The following is a 19768-nucleotide window of genomic DNA, read 5'->3' on the forward strand; positions in this document are numbered from 1 at the left end:
GGTTGGCTCATTACAAAACCTAAACCTAATTTCTCCCATACTAATTTCCCCCTACTGTTACTCACACCGTCTTGTCAACTGTTTGAAATGGGCCACTCTCATTACCGCTACAAAAGTTATTTTTCCTCCCTTGGTATCCTACTGTTAATTGAATTGTCTCGTTAGACTGACCTCACACTTGGTAAGGCAACTCCCATCTTTTCATGCATTTATACCTGCTCCTGTATTTTCCACTCCATGCATCTGATGAAGTGGGTTATATCCCACGAAAGCTTATGCCCAAATAAATTTGTTAGTCTCTAAAGTGCCACAAGGACTCCTCTTTGTTTTTTTTAATAAGAACTACAGTGTTCAATACCTTTGAAAATAAGTCCTTAACTGTTTTAAAATACCAAGAAATCTTTGTAACAAGCACGCAAATATGTTTCCCACTAAATTATGTTACCACACAATGCATATTTTACATACTTACAGAAAATAAAATTTAAAAATTTAAAAGCCAAATAATTATTTCAAAACAACTTCCAAAATGATTTTATGACCATTATCTTTTAGCTATTATCCTACAACTTATTATTTGCTGTGTCTGCACAATAGCACGGATTTATAAACATCTAAAACAAGTATAAAAAGAATCCCAACACACTTTTCTTCTGATATCTATTTTATGTTTTTCACTTTTAAGTGATATTCATTAAAGGATTAATAATCACAAACAAACCCATCTGCTGTGGTACCACTGCTCTCCACATTCGTTACAAATAACATAGGTCATCATTTGTTCATCTGGATTTGCATTTCGCACCCAACTAGGAAGGAAGAGAGTTCCCCTGGCAATCATAGTGACACTGCAATCAAATTTTTCACAGCGCCTACATTTTATTTTGTTGGTCTGTGTGCCATCAATAACTTGGGGAAGCTGATGTTCCTGAACAGATGATTCTGTGTACAAAGCCCTGAGTTGTTTCAGTTCATCATTGGCCATTTCCATCACTGTCATCTCAGCAAAAGTCTTTGGACTCATAGTCCCTGAAAATAGGTTATGTTTTAAGTGGAAATTTTTAGGATTCTTCAAGTTAGAGACTTTGCTTCTGATACAATTTTTGTACTTTTTGTCATTTCTAGCATGAAGAGCAAAAATATGCTCTTCAATTTCTTTGGATAATTCTTGCCGCTTATTGGCTTCCTCTTTGCTTGTGGCAGAATCAGTCAAGGCTTTATAAATAAGTTCTGTGCATTTCAACCTCATGGCCTTCACATGTTCTTGCTGTGGGCTTGTTTCACTGCCAGCAGGTTTAGTGTCTTCATTATCAGTGCACTGTTTTTCTAAAAGACCCAGTTGATTCACACTGCTTTTTGGGTTATTATACACTTCATCTTTTGGAACGTTTTGTGATGTTAGCAAACTGTTAGAGCCAGCAGCATCTAACATTTCATGCTGATTCAATTCTTCAGAAAACTCAGTTTGTTCTTGTGGAGCCACACTGAAATATTCATTGTGCTCTTTCACACTCTCAGAAACTGACTTTTTACCTTGTATCGATGAAAGATAGTTATTCTTGTAAAGTGTCTTCCACTTTGATAATAAATGCTTTGCTTTCTTTTTCAATGTTATTGCAGGACAGTTCTGGAGGACTCTGTACACAGCTTTGGCAACATCAGTCTCCTGAAGATATTCTATAGTCATATCAACAGCTTCAAGTTCTGTAAGGTGATTTCCAATATCTTGGAAATTGTTTTCAGAGAGTAGCTTCTCAATATAATGGGCTCTGTTCATAATTATTTTCTTATCAGACATTTTTAAACCTGAAAGAAAAGTAATAATAATAGCTTTCTCTATGGTCACGATGATTATATCATATATTTTATTAATGTTCTGCAAACTTTCATAAGCTTTGTTATTGTACAATTTAATTTATTCTTAAATGTGCAAAAAACCTCACTTGCGCCACAGATGTCCTTATTTGCATATACATTATAGAAGTAGGCACTAAAATAAGCTGAATATGTAGCCAGTTACATGCTCAGTCAAAGTTTTGAGACAACAGAGGGGCTTTGCACTGTATCCTAAATGTTAATAGACTCTGGTTCTATTAGTCAATTGGGAAAAACAAGGTCCAAAGCTCAGTGTTCACTACTGAGAATGCTCAGCCACGAGTCCTCTGGTGTTTAAAATCTAGATACTGTTAGAAGGAGGGCTCGGGCTGAGAAAATTGTTACAATGACACAAATTGAAAACTCTTTTTTCTCATGCAGCCAGGACACAAACTGTTGGGGCTTTATATATCAAAGTCAACTACTTGAATTTCACCAAGAAGCAAATAGGAAGTCAATGCAGTCTTCAGAGAATTGGTGTATTATTATCCAGTTTATATGTTTTGTCACTGATTTTGTATGCCTCAACTTTTGGGTTCCTCATTTGAGACCTCTTGGACCTGTTTTTCATAACTGCTGAGCACTCAGTTCCAACTGAACTCAATGGAAGCTGCAGATCGTCAGCATATCTAGACAAACAAGCGGAAGATGGGCACCCAAAAGTGAATGACCATTTTAGAAGATTTTGATTTGTGGCTTATTTTTGTTAAAATCAATCTCTGTCACCCCAGCCAACCCTTTTCTTAGCACGAGTCTTCCATGAATGTTTACAAATTTGGCTTAATAAATTCCCAAATGTTTGGGTGTCTTAATATCTAATATAAAATCTTTTAACTAGCTTTAATAATTTTTATTGTAAAATAAAATATATCATCTTTCATATAATTTATCATAACAAATCACTTAATTAAATAGTTCCAGAATGTTGCCTTTTTGTTTATTGCATTTGTTTACCATGACAAAGCCATGATTTCCCCATTTCTGTTTGCCATTACATTATAACAAATCAGGTTCTGCATCTCACTTCCCTCTCCCTGCCCCCCCCCCCCCAACAAAATAAAAAACCCAGGAGCCCATTTTTCTGTCAGTGGATGTCTAAATGTTATTGACATAAATGGGGATTACATATGCACATCCAGGAGAAACCATAAAATGTACAAAGGCTTTAGGAAACCTGTGCATTCACATTCTCCCTGTATGAAACTAGCTTGCAGTGCTTATTATATTAAAAAAGTTTTGCAGCAAAAAACTGAAATACACATTGATTGCTTCTTCATATTAAGCTTCTCTTAGGCCTTGACTATGCAGAAAGATAAAATCACGTGGCTAACGTGTGCACTGTGTGACCAAATCACATTTGCCCTGGGAAAATGAATTAATCCAGTATATAATTCAGAATGGATTTTTCAGGCAGCTGTTGTGGATCCAACAATTTTAATTTTTATATATTATATATATAATTTTTGACATTTGGGGTTTTTTTGGGTAGCTGTTAATAGTAAACAGATGAACAAATTTAATTGGGAGCTGCTACGTTAAATCCTGGGAGGCTAATAAAGAGAAATGGGACCAGACCAGTAAATGCCCACTGAGGTCATCTCCTCTGCCCTTTCCCCTACTAGTTCCAACATTCTACATCCCATAGCAAGTAAATATTTTATTTATTTTACAAAGGTAAAGTAGGTTTCAGAATAGCAACTCTTATATTAGAAACTGTTATCTGTTCTTTTTGCAAGCTCTTTAGGGCAAAGGCCTTTTTGTGTATTTTTCATAAAGTACCTGGCACACTGACTGTGCTATACAAATAATGTTTTCACAGCATATGCACAGTTATATGGCCTAATGAAAAAGTAAAGGGCATTCAGGATGTCGAATCTTGTGATTTGACTGTTTTTAGATTTTCCTTATGCCTTTCTCATTATGCCCATGACAAAAATCAAAGCCCTCGGGACAGAAACAATATACAAATTTGTACAAAAGACCAGCAGTCCTAATACTTTTCTCCATTATTCCACTTTGATAAGCATAAATTAAGACTGGATGAAGTGTTCACTGAAGTGAATACTTGGCCTTGTAAACCAGTGTGATTGTGTCACTGTTTTCAGGGCTTGTCCCAGTCAATTTTTTTTTTAAACCAGTAATAGTGTTTTGTCACAGTTTTTGTATATCCCTTCTGACTCTGACCAGCTAAAGAAGTCATCGGCCAGCTGAGAAGTTGAGACTGATAACAGGTTGGCTAAGTGCTCACATATTAAGGAATACAGCATCACCAGGCCTGTCACATGTGTCACCCAGCTTTGCCTTAGTCATGAACGTTCCGAGCAGAAGTCTGGGCAGTGCAGTGAATGATGAGCTGACAGGCAGATCACATGATCTGCGCAGCCATATGCAGGTAATTACTAAGCTTGCCTAGTATGATTCATGCGTCTGACCAGCTTCCTTGCACCACAGGTGAGCAGAGGATTAAGGTAGGGCCTCTGGAACTGGGGTAGAATAAAGGACTAAGAATAAAAGGGAGATAGGGCTGCTGGTGCGCTGAGACACCTGCCTACATGCTGACCAATACAGTCTCATTGCTTCCTTGTCCTCCCGTTTGTCTGTATCTATTTGTTGTCTCTTGTCTTGTACTTAGATTGTAAGCTCTTTGGGGCAGGGACCATTTTTTGTTCTGTCTTTGCACAGCACCTAACACAATGCGGTCCTAGTCCATGACTAAGGCTCCTAGGTGCTACAGTATTTCAAATACTACTACTAAAATGAATAATTATGGTAGAGAGAGTGAGGGGAAGGTTAAAAGGGGAGAAAACTGAAGGATGCTGAAAAAGAGGCAAAATGACCACAGGAAAAATGAGGAAAGAGAAGAATAGAAAACAAGAGCACAGAAAATATGAGGAAGAGGTGGAGTGGGCAGCACTTTTTGTCCTTTATCCCCCAGCTGCCAAAACCCTTGCTTCACACCTCCCTGACTGCCTCCAAAAACAATCCATAAACATTCCCAGACTGCCAGTCCCATGTTTTCACTTTGAAAATCTGCTCAGCATAACAGGCTGAATCCACTTTGAAGGCTCTTGTGATCTTAACTCATGACAATTTTCAAAGTCAGGGAAAACTGTTGGTACGCATCCAGAATATACATCCACAGAAGAGTGGTTACAGACAGAAGTTAGAGAGGAGACAGCACAAGGGGGATGTTTACTGTATTGAATATACAGTTTTAAAAGTCCAGACAATCACCCACAGGGAACTCGATGTAAGAAAGAAAGGGGGCTATCTAAGCTATCTATTTTTGCAGAATTTAAGATGTCACTAAACTAAATGTTTCAATACATTATGGATGCAAAGATACACTTTCTGCATGTGAACTTAATGTAAATCTTCCAAATGTGAACTGAATGGAAAGCAATGCAATGTTATCTTTTTGAATTTGCAGACATCAATGCCTACAGTGAAATTAATATCAATTATTTATTACATGGTCTGCCATGTTTCCCTAAGTGTGAACCACAGCCCAGCCTGACCTTCTTCCAAGCTGATTGACACTCTCTACTGGCATCCTAACCTGCCTCCAAAATGTCAAGCATGAATGGGTTTAAAGAGCCTTGTAAATCTTGGATGATTGGTATTAAAAATGAAAAATGCTACTTAAGTACAGTTTTAAAATATTTAGAAAGAAGCGAGATTGACAGGATACATTTTTCAGTTACATCTGTTGAATTGTATGCATAACAACATCCTCAGTCTCATTGTTTAGTTTAGAAATATACACAGTCTAGTACAGGGGTCTCAAAGTCCCGGCCTGCAGGCCATCTGTGGCCCGAGAACCTCCTCACTGCGGCCCGTGGAAACTTTTTAAAAAGTTCTGTCATCCGGGCCTCATGGCTGCTGGCTGAGGGTGGTGGGGGAGGCGGGAGAGGAGCGTGCATGAGAGATTCACATGCCCCTTCCCCCAACGTTGCTCCATCCTGCTGCTTCTGGGACCCTCCCAGGGGTTGCACTCGGCAACGTGTCATCACCTCTGGCAGCTCAGCTCCCCGCAAGCGGTTCCCTATTCCTGCTGTTGCAGGCGGAGCTGCGGAGGAGAGACCTATGCAGCCAAACTGCCGGCTGTCTGCTGCAGACACCGCCCCCTGCAGCTCCCCTTGGCTTGGGGAGAGGGACAGAGGTACCATAACTAGTTGCTGGGCAGAGTCAGCCATGGAGGCAGCATCATTAGTTACCAGGCAGAGTCAGCCATGGAGGCAGTATCACTAGTCGCTGGGCAGAGTCAGCCAGGGCAGCATGAGGCCAAGAGAGCAAGGGAAAAGGGTGGAAAACAGGCTGGGAGGTGGTATGAACACCATCTTCAGTGACATTATTGGCCCGCAGGGAGGATTTGAGGACTGGCACTGGCCCTAAGGTAAATTGAGCTTCAAACCCCTGGTCTAGTACAATGAGAAGGTTTGTTTAATTCTGAAAAACTAAAGGGATGGAAAAAATAACAGTATTCATTTCCAAAAATATCCTACATCCTGAATAACGACAAATACAGATCCAATCCAGCAAGAACTAGATTGCCTAACTAAAAGTTACACAATGAGAAAGCAGATGTATAAACCCACCCATGATTAGTTTCCTGTCTTCCAAAGATCAAGTAGTTGGTGTTGAAATAGGAAGAAAATCTGCTGGTTGTTATGGTTGGTCATGAGACACAGGGTGAAATTAGCTACAGTGTCATGCATAGGCGTGCACACAGGGTGTGCCGGGTGTGCCCAGGCACACCCTAATGCAGGGGTGGGCAAATGGCTCCACTCTCCCAGCACGGCAAGCCACGGGGTCCGCGCTCCCAGGCCAGAGCGCCCGGCCGAACGCAGCGAGCCGCCGGCCCCTCCCCTGCCTTCCCCCGGAGCCCTGCCACCGCGCGCAGCGCTCTGGGGGCCGGGGCTGCGCGCTCCCGCGGGGCAGCGTTTGGCTCCGCGGTGAGGCAGACATGCTACCCCCCTCCCCTGGAGCCCTGCCGCCACACGCAGTGCTCTGGGGGCCGGGGCTGTGCGGGGAGGCAGACACGCTCCCCCCTCCCCTGGAGCCGTGCTGCCGTGCGCTGCGCTCTGGGGGCTGGGGGCTCAGCGGGGAGTCAGACACGCTCCTCCCTCCCCATGAACCATGCCGCCATGCGCGCAACGCTTTGGGGGCCAGGGCTGTGCGCTCCCGCGGGGCAGTGTTTGGCTCCAAGGGGAGGCTAGGAGCCTCATCTCATGGTAAGGGGTCCGGGACCAGGGGGGTTGGATAAGGGGTGAGGGTGGGGGCAGTCAGGGGACAGGGTGGGTTGGATGGGTCATGGGAGTCCCGGGGTCTCTCAGGGGGCGGGGGGGTGGATAGGAGTCAGGGCAGTCAGGGGACAGGGAGCAAGGAGGGTCCTGGGGGGGGCAGTTAGTGGGGGGGTCCTCTGTTGGGGGTGGTCAGGGGACAAGGAGCTGGGGGTGGGTTGGATGAGTCAGGAGTTCTGGGGGGGCGCTGTCAGGAGGCAGGGGTGTGGAGAGGGGTTGGGGGAGGCAGGGAGCGGGGGGGGATTGTATGGGTTGGGAGTTCAGGGGGTCCTGTCAGGGGGTGGGGAGCAGTTGGATGGGCGTGGGAGCCCAGGGGTCTGTCTGGGGGCAGGAGTGTAGATAAGGGTCGGGGCAGTCAGGGGACAGGTAGGGTCCTAGGGGGGCAGTCAGGGGACAAGGAGCAGGGAGGCTTAGGTAGGGGGTGGAGTCCTGGGGGGCAGTTAGGGGCAGGGGTCCCAGGAGGGGGTAGTCAACTCAAGGGTCAAGGAGCAAGGGGGGTTGGGGGTTCTCAGGGGGGAAGTCAGGGGGCGGGAAGTAGGAGGGAGTGGATGGGGGCGGGACTAGGGCAGGGCTCCCTGGGTGCACACCCTAATGAAATGGGCTGCACACGCCTATGGTGTCATGTGCTCATCCAGTATGCATTATACTGCACTTCGGGATAAGGCACTGGTTTGGCTAATACCCTCATCTCCAAACGAGATCTTTTCCAGCCCTTTTACAATGGTTACAAATGTGTGTGCACTGTTCCATGCCACATATAAATTCTATATCCATACCTTTTACACACACATGCAGTGGTTAAGTTACTTATGAGTTTTCTGAATCTCCCAGGCATGCATTAACTTTTTCAGGACTTGGCTCTAAATGACTAAAACCACACACGATTTAAACAACAGATACAGCCTATGTATGAATGAATATGCCATAACAAAAGATTAAATATGGACTACAAGTAAAATAAGTGTGTTGAACAACTAAATGAGCATTTATTATAATCTTAGAAAATTTACAGCTCAAGAGATTGGCTACTTACACTTAAAGCAAAATAGATGTGTTTACAGGAATTCTTTCCTCAGAGGTTGATGTATGCATTCAATGAATAGTAAAGACTCCAAACTGAGCAGTTCACACAGGATCTATGCACCAAAGCTAGATAAGAAAAACCACAACAGTTACAGCAGTTATCAAAATATGTGCACAAAGATGTTAATAGACCCTATCATGGCCCCAGAAGAATTAATGTCTAAAGTTGCTCTGTCATCATCAGCAAACAATTTATCTGGGCTCTTAATCAAGTTATTAAAGATTAGGGTGACCAGACAGTAAATGTGAAAAATCGGGACCTGGGGGGGGGAGGGGGTAATAGAAGCCTATATAAGAAAAAGACCCAAAAATCAGGACTGTCCCTATAAAATCGGGACATCTGGTCACCCTAATTAAGATATATTTAGGGCCCTACCAAATTCATGGTCCTTTTTTGTCAATTTCAGGGTCATAGAATTTTAAAAATTGTAAATTTCATGATTTCAGCTATTTAAATCTGAAATTTCATGGTGTTGTAATTGTAGGGATCTTAAACCAAAAAGGAGGGGTGTGTGTGTGTGGGGGGGGGGGGGGTCGCAAGGTTATTGTAAGGGGGTTGTGGTACCACTACCCTTACTTCTGCACTGCTGCTGGTGCTGACTTCAGAACTGGGCAGCCGGAGATCGGTGGCTGCTGGCCAGGAGCCCAGCTCTGAAGGCAGAGCTGCCACCACCAGCAGCACAGAAGAAAGGATGGCATGGTATGGTATTGCCACCCTTACTTCTGCTCTGCTGCCTTCAGAGCTGGGCCCTCAGTCAGCAGCCGCCACTCTCCAGCCACTCAGCTCTGAAGGCAGCGCAGAAGTAAGGGTGGCAATACTGCAACCTTCCTAAAATAATCTTGCAACCCTCCCCCTCCCCCCCCCCCCCCGCAACCCCCTTTTGGGTCAGGACCCCCAGCTTGAGAAATGCTGGTCTCCCCCATAAAATCTGTATAGTATAGGGTAAAAGCACACAGAAGACCAGATTTCACAGTCCGTGATGCGTTTTTCATGGCCGTGAATTTGGTAGGGCCCTGGATATATTCCAGCAAAAAATCCCTAAAATGAAAACAGCCACTTTGTGTAAATGACAAAGGACAATCAGTGTATATCACTCTCTCTCTCTGTCACACACACACACACACACACACACACACACACCTTTAGTCATTTTGATTGTTAATTTCTTATACCACTATGTCTGGTTTGCCAATTAAACTAATGTTGTTAAAGGCCATCTGTATTTGGTTTAACATGCTGTACACTGAGTTTTGGTAAATTTTAAAATGTTCATCACTCAGAATTAAACAATGTTTTAAATTACATCTGCAAGTAAACAGTAATATCCTACCACTATAGACATTTATGACAAAATATTTTTAAAAGACCAAAAGCTCCCCAAAATCAGAAAATCAATGGGAGATATCAAAACAATAACCCCAAAATGCTTGCCCATGCACAATACCAGCCTTATTGTGTCCCTTCCACTCAAAAAAAGAGAGGGGCCCTACAGCATGTCCTGAAGGTCAACAAAACTGGGTGTTTCAGGCCAACAAGGTGGAATGAATTCCAAAGTTCGCTTTCACTTTGGTTGTTACAGGTCATCTGTAAACCATGGTGACCTGTGAGAACGAAGATGGGGAAGAGAAAGCCTAGGGACTATTTTATCAATAATGAGGACAGAAGACAGGATAAAGTCCTATCCTCACATTAACAGAGTTAGCTGATGAAGTAGCAATATACTCCCTCAGAGCCCTCTAGAAACAGTGGTTATGCTGGCCTCCAAGAGTGAATGTCTAAACCAATCTCCCACTCAAAAGAAGTGCACCCCCACCTTGGATCATAGGAGGTAATGAGTGGTCTATGATGTAGGTATACTTCTAAATGCCCTATCTTCCATCCCAGCACAAACAAAAGATCAAGCATGATGAAGACCATGAAACCTTGAGCTGTTCCAGAAGAATTGTGTATTTTTTTCATATAAAAACTTAAAAATGGGTGTGTTGTCGTTCAAAGTCATTAGGGGTCCACAGCACTTTTAAAAACAGTGGGGGTTTACTGTAGTATTTTGACCAAATTCACTTCCCAGCCATTAGCATGCAGAGATGTGCATGTCTGCTGCTCTCTGTCCCAGAGTTGGAAGCACTTCAGCAGTGCTGTATGTATGTATTTAGTTTGTGACGGGCTTTAAGATCCTTCAGGATTAAAAGTAATATACACATATAAAATACAAAAATCTTACTCTAATTTTTGAGTCAGTGTTTTATTAAAATAAAAGGCAACGTGAAAAGAACATGAGTGGCATTAGCGCAATTACTGCTCTATAAACCAAGCCAAGACTCTGGAGTTCAAACTCTTGGGTGGATAGAAGAGAGTTATAACGTCAAATCCTTTGTCCCAGCTCACACAATAGCAAACAGAGAGCTGTGTGCTAACCAATGTAAGACACACTCATGGTAGCTATAAAACTCTACAAGTTACTGGAGGTTTTGTCCAAAAAGGTTATTTTTGTGTATTTGGAGGGGTGGGAGGTAGAGTTGTTCTTCAAAAGAACAGTCAGGGGATTCTGCCCCTGAACCTTCCAATCTTGGAATACCCAGAGTCTAAGGCAGTGGTCACCAACCGGTCAATCGCGATCGACTGGTCGAACCTGGAGGATCTCCCAGTCAATCGCGATCTCCAGCTGTGCAGCGGGGCTACTGCTAAGACAGGCTCCCTGCCTGTCCTGGCCCTACGCCGCTCCTGGAAGTGGCCAGCACAGCCCCGTGGGTGGGGGGGCAGGGGTCTTCCTCCACACGCTGCTCCTGCCTGTAAGCACCACCCCCACAGCTCCCATTGACCGGGAATGGGAAGCTGTGGCCAATGGTAGCTGCGGGGGCGGTGCTTGCAGAGAGGGGCAGCATGCGGAGCCATACGTCGCCCGCTCCCTGCCCAGGGACTGCAGGGGCGCGTTGGCGCTTTCCAGGAGTGGCGTGGGGCCGAGGTAGGCAGGGAGCCTGCTTTATTGGCAGCCACGCTGTGCCGTCGACCAAGAGTCTGATTTGTCTTGAGTACCCCATGTTTCACCTCACTTACAAACTACTTGCTTACAAAATCAGACATAAAAATATAAAAGTGTCACAGCAGACTATTACTGAAAAACTGCTTACTTTCTCATTTTTACCATATAATTATAAAATAAATCAATTGGAATATAAATATTGTACTTACATTTCAGTCTGTAGTATATAGAGCAATATAAACAAGTCATTGTCTGTATGAAATTTTAGTTTGTACTGACTTTGCTAGTGCTTTTTACATAGCCTGTTGTAAAACTAGGCAAATATCTAGATGAGTTGATGTACTTCCTGAAAGACCTCTGCATGCCCCCTGTGGTACGCATACCTCTGGTTGAGAACCACTGCTTTACAGAATGCGATCAGCAATTTTAAAATGCAGGATTTAATTTTTTTTACCACCAGAGGGGGCTGTAGTACAACTAACCCAAGACATCTTGATTTTTCCCCCTCCCCTTAAGTGTACACTGTATTTACTATGGGTGCATTCCATGACATAGAGTGTACTCACTCTGGATTATTATAACTGTACCAGCACACAATATTACTGCTTTTTTCCTTTGGTGGGTCTCTACCTTAAAGGGTCAGTTTTTTAAAAGCCCAAGCAACAGATGAGCCAAGCAAAATCATAGTCCCTAAAGTGTGCAGAGGATGCATGGCTTAATTCAGCATAATTTTGTAATACTGACATTATTCTGCTGCATGTAAAAGAAGAAAAGTAGCAGAATCCACTGTTTGCTGTTGATTGTCTGTTTTGAAATTTTAAGTATAGTTAAAAACACCAACAAACAAACAGTCTTTCAGGAAAAAAACGTAGTAATCATTACAGAAGCTACAGTGAAACTAGACAACATTTCAATCCATTTATTCAAGTACTTATAATTCTATTTTCAGCTCAGGGAAAACAATAGTAAATTTGGAGCAAAGAAAGTCAGGCTGTATGCACAGCATTTTAATGTCAACTTTTGTTAGACAAGAGGCAGCATGATCTAATGGACTGAGAACATTTAGGCCTGGAGGAGTACTCTAACCTGAATGAGCCACACCTTAAATGGTGAGAGGGTAGCTTCTAGCACTTATGATTATGAAGGTTACCTTCCAATCCTGAACAGAGTATAAACTGATATAATACTGCCTTCTTAGGTCTGCAGGCAAACAGCTCCAATGCCTCTGCTGCAGCAATGTGTGCAGTAGTCAGTGTCATGTCAGTCTTCACTGCTACTATTCAGAATTTTCTGGGAAGCACAAAACTGACAAAAATAAGCACAACTTCACTCTACTATTTGGAAAAACTATGAACTTTGTCAGGGAAAGCACTGAAACTATTTACTGGGTAGGACCACCAATAAAAACAGAGGCTGGGTGGGTGGAAGAACAGCAAAAACAACCCTTCACAACATCGAGCGAGGGGGAGAGTAGTGGAGATCAGATGAATGTGTGTGCAATAGTCAGAAGGTTCGGGGAAGAGGACCTAAAGAAACATTCTCAAGGCAGTCCAGAGTCTGAGGCTTGGTCTACACTTACCCCCCAATTCGAACTAAGGTACGCAACTTCAGCTACGTGAATAACGTAGCTGAAGTTCGAAGTACCTTAGTTTGAACTTACCTCGGTCCACACGCGGCAGGCAGGCTCCCCCGTCGACGCCGCGGTACTCCTCTCGTCTAGCTGGAGTACCGCAGTCGACGGCGATCACTTCCTGGTTCGCCTTATCGCGTCCAGACAAGACGCGATAAGTCGAACCCAGAACTTCGATTCCCAGCCGCCGAACTAGCGGCTGGGTGTAGACATACCCTGAGACAGAGAGAGAAAATGTTCCTCCTTTCCAACAGCCATAGAGGGACTATGGTACTTCCAATTTAATCAGATACCTACACCTCTACCCCGATATAATGAGACCCGATATAACACAAATTCGGATATAATGCGGTAAAGCAGTGCTCCGGGGGGGGGGGGGGGGGGGGGGGGCTGCGCGCTCCGGCGGATCAAGGCAAATTCGATATAACGCAGTTTCACCTATAACGCGGTAAGATTTTTTGGCTCCCGAGGACAGCATTATATCAGGGTAGAGGTGTACTTGCCCAAAGCTGATAAGAAAAATGGTATGCTGACAGGAATTCTAGGAGTTTAGGAGTGCCATGGTACGAGTAGGCATCAAGTAAGTTTCTCAAGCCCTGACTGTGACACTGACTGACCAGGTGCCAGCTCATACCAAGGCCCTGAGGCCTCACTGAACACTGACAAATTCATAGCTGGAAACCAGTCTGGCTCACCTGTGATGTTAGCACTGTTAAAACAGATGTTAAGTTAATAAAAATGTGTGTAATGTTTAGAGTTAATGAAATGCTTGCAGGATGCTTTATATATTGATCTCACTTATAATATCTGTAGCCTACAGTATAAGGTTATACTATTTTACACAATTACAGAGGTTTACAATGCACTCACAAAACAGGAAAGAAACATGAATTGGTGTAAAGTGCTAGTTATGCACACAAAAACCCCACTGAAACCAAACGAGCCATTGTGAAACAAAGGACAAAGACTTTGTTGAGTCCCACCCACCCCCAACTCCCATAAGAGGGGACCTGTGACTGAACTCATCCCATAAACTTGAGCTCTGGGGAAAGGGAATAAAAATGCCTGACAAGAAGCAACTGTATCTCTATGCTGCTTGGAATTCAGAGAGGGCAATATTTCTAAGCATAAGCAAGGGATCCCCAAGCTGCTTAGTTTGGGTTAGCCCTAAAGGACATATAGAGCTTGCATATACAGCAGCTATCAGTTTTTGGATCCTAAGACTGTAACTCATTTGTGTGTGTGTTTACCTTCTTTAGCCTTGTAACTAACTCATTTCTTTTTCTTAGTTAATAAATCTTTAGTTAGTATTATAGGATTGACTACAAGCATTGTCTTTGGTTTGAGATCTGATGTACAATTGATCTGGGGTAAGTGACTGGTCCTTTGGGACTAGGAATAACCTGAATATTATTGTGATGTTTGGTGTAAGGGATCTCTATCACAGAGGAAGACTTCCCTAGGTGGCAAGACAGACTGGAGTATCAGAGGGGACTGTCTGTGACTCCACGTTAAAGCTGTTGTAGTGCTTGAGGAGTTCACATCTGATACTTGATTGGTGAAATCTAAGTAAAGAACTCAGAACCAGTTTGGGGTTTGTATCCTGTTTCTTAACAGTCTGCCTTGAGGTTGGCATTCACAGTCATGAGCCATTTCAAAAAGCTGACATTGACCACATCCACATTTATTTTAAGTTATATAGTGACTATATCAATCTCCAAGTACATTTACCAATTATGTTAAAACACAGGGCTTGATTCTCACATACATTAAGGTCCCTTTCCACTGCCCTCATGAAATAAATAAATAAACTCACTCTATGGCCTTTTTACATTGCCAGAGCAATGGTGTAAATGAGAATCAGACCCACAATATCTGAAATTAAACAAAAAACAACAACTATAAATCAATCCACCACTAAAAAAAGAGGGCAGGTTGTCACCGATGTAAAATGATGACTGTCACTGTGTAACAATATAAACTGAGCCAATTGCTTGATCAGTAAAATCACAGAATCACAGAATTATAGAAATGCAGGGCTACAAGGGATCTCGAGATCTAATCTAGCCCCCTGTGCTGAAGCAGGATCAAGTATACCTATACCAGGGGTCAGCAACCTTTCAGAAGTGGTGTGCCAATCTTCATTATTCACTCTGATTTAAGGTTTCACGCGCCAGTAATACATGTTAACGTTTTTAGAAGGTCTCTTTCTATAACTCTATAATATATAATTAAACTATTGTTGTATGTAAAGTAAATAAGGTTTTAAAAATGTTTAAGAAGCTTCATTTAAAATTAAATTAAAATGCAGAGCCCCCCGGACCGGTGGCCAGGACCAGGGCAGTGTGAGTGCCACTGAAAATCAGCTCGCGTGCCGCCTTCGGCACACGTGCCATAGGTTGCCTACCCCTGACCTATACCATCCCTCACATGTGTTTGTCTAACCCAGGGATCGGCAACCTTTGGCACGCGGCCTGCCAGGGTAAGCACCCTGGCAGGCCGGGCCAATCTGTTTACCTGCCGCATCCGCAGATTTGGCCAATCACGGCTCCCACTGGCCGCGGTTCGCTGCTCCAGGCCAATGGGGGCGGCGGGAAGCGGCGCGGGCCGAGGGATGTGCTGGCTGGCACTTCCCGCCGCCCCCATTGGCCTGGAGCGGTGAACCGCGGCCAGTGGGAGCCACGATCGGCCAAACCTGCAGACGCGGCAGGTAAACAAACCGGGCTGGCCCGCCAGGGTTCTTACCCTGGCAGGCCGCGTGCCAAAGGTTGCCGATCCCTGGTCTAACCTGTTCTTTAAAACCTCCAGTGATGGGAATTTCACACACTCCCTTTAAGCCTATTCCAATGCTTAATACCCTTATAGTTAGAAAGTTTTTCTTAATATCTAACCTAAATCTCCCTTGCTGCAGATTAAGCCGATTACTTTTTGTCCTACCTTCAGTGGACATGGAGAACAATTGATTGTGTCTTCTTTATAACAGCTCTTAAGCATGCTGTCCATTATTCAAATCATTAATGAAATACTGAATAGTATCAGACCAAGGACCGACCCTGGTGGGGGACCCCACTAGATATGTCCTCCCAGTTGACAGCGAACCATTGACAAGTACTCTCGGAGTACAATCTTTCAACCAGTTGTGCACCCACCTTATAGTAATTTCATCTAGATAGTATTTCCCTATTTTGCTTATGAGAATGTCATGTGGGACTATGTCAAAACCCTTACTAAAATCAACATATATTACGTCTACTGCTTCCCCCCCCCCCCCCCCCCCCCCCCAATCCATGAGGCCAGTAAGCCTGTCAAAAAAGGAAATTAGGTTGGTTTAGTATGATTTGTTCTTGACAAGTTCATGTTGGTTCTTACTTATAACCCTATTATCCTCTAGGTGCTTACAAACTGACTGCTTTATAATTTGTTCCAGTATCTTCTGAGGTATCAAAGCTAGGCTGACTGGTCTATAATTCTCTGGGTACTCTTTGATCCTGTTTTTAAAGATAGGAACTATGTTTGCCCTTTTCCAGTCATCTGGGGCCTCACCTATCCTCCAAGAGTTCTCAAAGACAATCATTAATAATTCTTAGATTGCATCTGCTAATTCCTTAAATATACCCTAGGATGGCTTTCGCCCTTCCAACTTTAATATATCTAACTCAGGGGTCGGCAACGTTTGGCACGCGGCTCGCCAGGGTAAGCACCCAGGCGGGCTGGGCCAGTTTATTTACCTGTTGATGCGGCAGGTTCGGCTGATCGCGGCCCCCACTCGCCGCGGTTCGCCGTCCCGGACTAATGGGGGTGGCAGGAAGCGGCGCGGGCAAGGGATGTGCTGGCCGCGGCTTCCCGCCACCCCCATTAGTCCGGGACGGCGAACCGCGGCCAGTGGGGGCCGCGATCGGCCGAACCTGCCGCGTCAGCAGGTAAATAAACTGGCCCGGCCCACCAGGGTGCTTACCCTGGCGAGCCGCGTGCCAAACGTTGCCGACCCCTGATCTAACTTATCTAAATATTCTTTAATCTGTTCTTTCCCTATTTTGGTTTGTATTCTTTCTCCCTTGTTAATATTAATTTGTAAGTATCTGATCACAATTAGTCTTTTTAATGAAGACTGAAGCAAAATAGCTATTAAACATATCAACCTTCTTGATGTCATCTGTTATTAGCTCTCCTTCTCCGATTCTCATATAACAGATAAACAGATAAACCCCAGAATGCACCAGAAAAAAGAAGAGAAGAGGCAGAGTTATAGTCCTGTTCCCCTCCTACTTGTATTGTAGAAGATGTTCCACCCCAGAAACTAAAACATTTGAATGCATCTATATGATCTGTGGGACACTGGACAAGAGAAACCTAGGATTCCTCATAGGAGTGTACAGACTTTCAGATGAAAACCCAGTTGACTTCCTTTATGAATTTACAGAAATGCTTCCCTGTATAATACTGGAATCCCCCAAATTTCTTGTCCTCTGTGACCCCAATCACCACATAGACATTGCAAATATAGTACTCGATCTCATGGTTAGGGCCCTACCAAATTAACAGCCATGAAAAACGCGCCACGGAGTGTGAAATCTGGTCTCCCCCCCATGAAATCTGGTCTTTTGTGTGCTTTTACCCTATACTATACAGCTTTTATGGGGGAGACCAGCATTTCTCAAATTGGGGGTCCTGATTCAAAAGGGAGTTGCGGGGGTGTTGCAAGGTTATTTTAGGAGTATTGACACCCTTACTTCTGGGCTGCCTTCAGAGCTTGGCAGCCGGAGAGCAGCGGCTGTTGGCCGGGCATCCAGCTCTGAAGGCAGTGCCCCGCCAGCAGCAGTGCAGAAGTAAGCGTGGCAATACCATACCATGCCATCCTTACTTCTGCACTGGTGCCTTCAGAGCTGGGTGGCCAGAAAGCGATGGGTGCTTACTGAGGGCCCAGCTCTGCAAGCAGCAGCTCTGCCTGCAGAGCTGGGTTCCTGGACAGCAGCTGCCACTCTCCAGCTGCCCAGCTCTGAAGGCAGCATCACCGCCAGCAGCAGCAGAGGCGTAAGGGTAGCAGTACCGCAACCCCCCTACAATAACTTTGCGACCCTTTTTACGATTTTTAAATTCCTATGACCGCGAAATTGACCAAAATGGACCATGAATATGGTAGGGCCCTACTCATGGCCTACTTGGAAACCATGGAATTCTCACAGGCAGTCTCTGGACCAACACAGACAGCCTGACATATGCTGAATCCTATCTTCAGCCTAACAGTGGATACTGGATATAGAATCATAGAATTGTAGGACTGAAAGGGACCTCGAGAGGTCATCTAGTCCAGTCCCCTGCACTCAAGCCAGGATTAAGTATTATCTAGACCATCCCTGACAGGTGTTTTTTTAACCTGCTCTTAAAAATCTCCAATGACAGAACTTCTACAACCTCCACAGGCAATTTATACCAGTGCTTAATCACCCCCCTCCATCCCACCCCCGCAGTTAGGAAGCTTTTCCTAATGTTCATCTAAACTGCCCTTGCTGCAATTTAAGCCCATTGCTTCTTGTCCTATCCTCAGAGGCACTAACATGCCACTCTTCTGGTCTCACCACCACCTCATGTAGGCAAAGAATAGAACCTTTCCTTCTTCCCACTAGGACAGTGAACAATCAAAGCTGATCCACCCCTGAAAACTCCTGAGCTTCGTAGTGTTTCATGTCACACAAATCACACAAATACAAGAACAAGGCACTGATAAATTAGTACAACAGTACAACCACCTGATGTGCACTAGCACTGACACCTGGCCACAAGCTGCCCATTCCCCCCACACCAACCGAGATTATCACCCAGGCTTCACAGACAAACTACAGGAAAAAATTGCAAATTCAGAATGCCAGTAACACAAAAAACATGATGAATCCATCCACCAGCATCACAAACAAGTCTTACGGGACTATGCCACTACAGTAAAGGACGGAAAATGACTCTTCTACTCCTTTCACAATCAGTGCAGAAGAATTGTGGCCAGCAGAGCTATTTTGCGTAGTGAACTGCCTAATCAACCCAGACTGCACAGAATAGGCATGAGACCCAAGGATCAACCACTGTAAAGAACTGTCAGCATACTTTTCTGGTAAGAACAACCAAATATGCATGGAACTAATTGGGAAAGAAAATTCCACCCCGACTGAATTTGGCCCTATCACACAAGCTGAAGCTCAAGAAGGCCTGAAAAATATTACAGCCACAACATGTGAACCAGATCCATGCCCCTCCTGGCTGGTAAAAGCCAGCAGAGCAAGTATGGCTACTACTAATGGAAATGGTCAATGCCTCGTCCAGAGAAGCACACCTGCCAAACTCCTTGAAAAACACAACAGTTCACCCAATCCTCAAAAAGCCATCACTCGACCCTGAAGACCTCTCCAACTATCATTCTGTCTCCAACCTCCCATTCCTGGACAAAGTGACTGAGAAAGTAGTAGTAATAAGCTCCAGCAACATGTGACATGGGACAACACCCCTGAGGCCTCACAGTCAGGGTTCAGACCAGGGCACAGCAGGGGCAGCTCTAGTAAACTATCCTATTTACAGCCATGGACCCTGGTAAAATCTCTGTGCTCAGACTGCTGGTCCTCTCTGCACACTTGGAAACAATGTACCACATGATTCAGCTACAATGGAACAATAGACCACATGATTCTGCTAAACCACATACAAGATACTGGAGGAGTAGATGGCCCAGCTCTACAGTGGCTCCAGTTGTTCCTCTCCAACAAGAACTCAGAGAGTGGTGATGGATAGCTATTCCTCCTCTCCAAAGGCTCTCATCTGCCAAGTCCTTCATGCATACATACTATCCCCTCTTCAATACCTAAATCAGACCACTGGGAAAGATAGTGAGACGCCATGGATTCAGCTGATGA

At 44.3% G+C, this 19768-nt stretch overlaps 1 protein-coding gene across 2 annotated transcripts in view; it reads right to left on the reverse strand.

The window, feature by feature from the left end:
• Positions 1-349: 349 nt before the first annotated feature.
• TCEANC (transcription elongation factor A N-terminal and central domain containing) overlaps positions 350-19768 on the reverse strand; it is a 32118-nt gene continuing 12699 nt past the window's right edge. The window contains exons 2-3 of one of the 2 annotated variants that reach the window (XM_065417434.1): positions 8212-8327; positions 350-1806 (exon numbers count right to left, since the gene is read on the reverse strand). In XM_065417434.1, coding sequence (XP_065273506.1) covers positions 710-1798 — 1089 coding nt within the window. In that variant the 5' untranslated portion in view covers positions 1799-1806; positions 8212-8327 and the 3' untranslated portion in view covers positions 350-709. The remainder of the gene's footprint in view (positions 1807-8211; positions 8328-19768) is intronic. The other variant, XM_065417442.1, reaches the window with a different exon arrangement.

The sequence above is a fragment of the Emys orbicularis genome, chromosome 1, assembly GCF_028017835.1.
Source record: "Emys orbicularis isolate rEmyOrb1 chromosome 1, rEmyOrb1.hap1, whole genome shotgun sequence".
Lineage (NCBI taxonomy): Eukaryota > Metazoa > Chordata > Testudines > Emydidae > Emys > Emys orbicularis.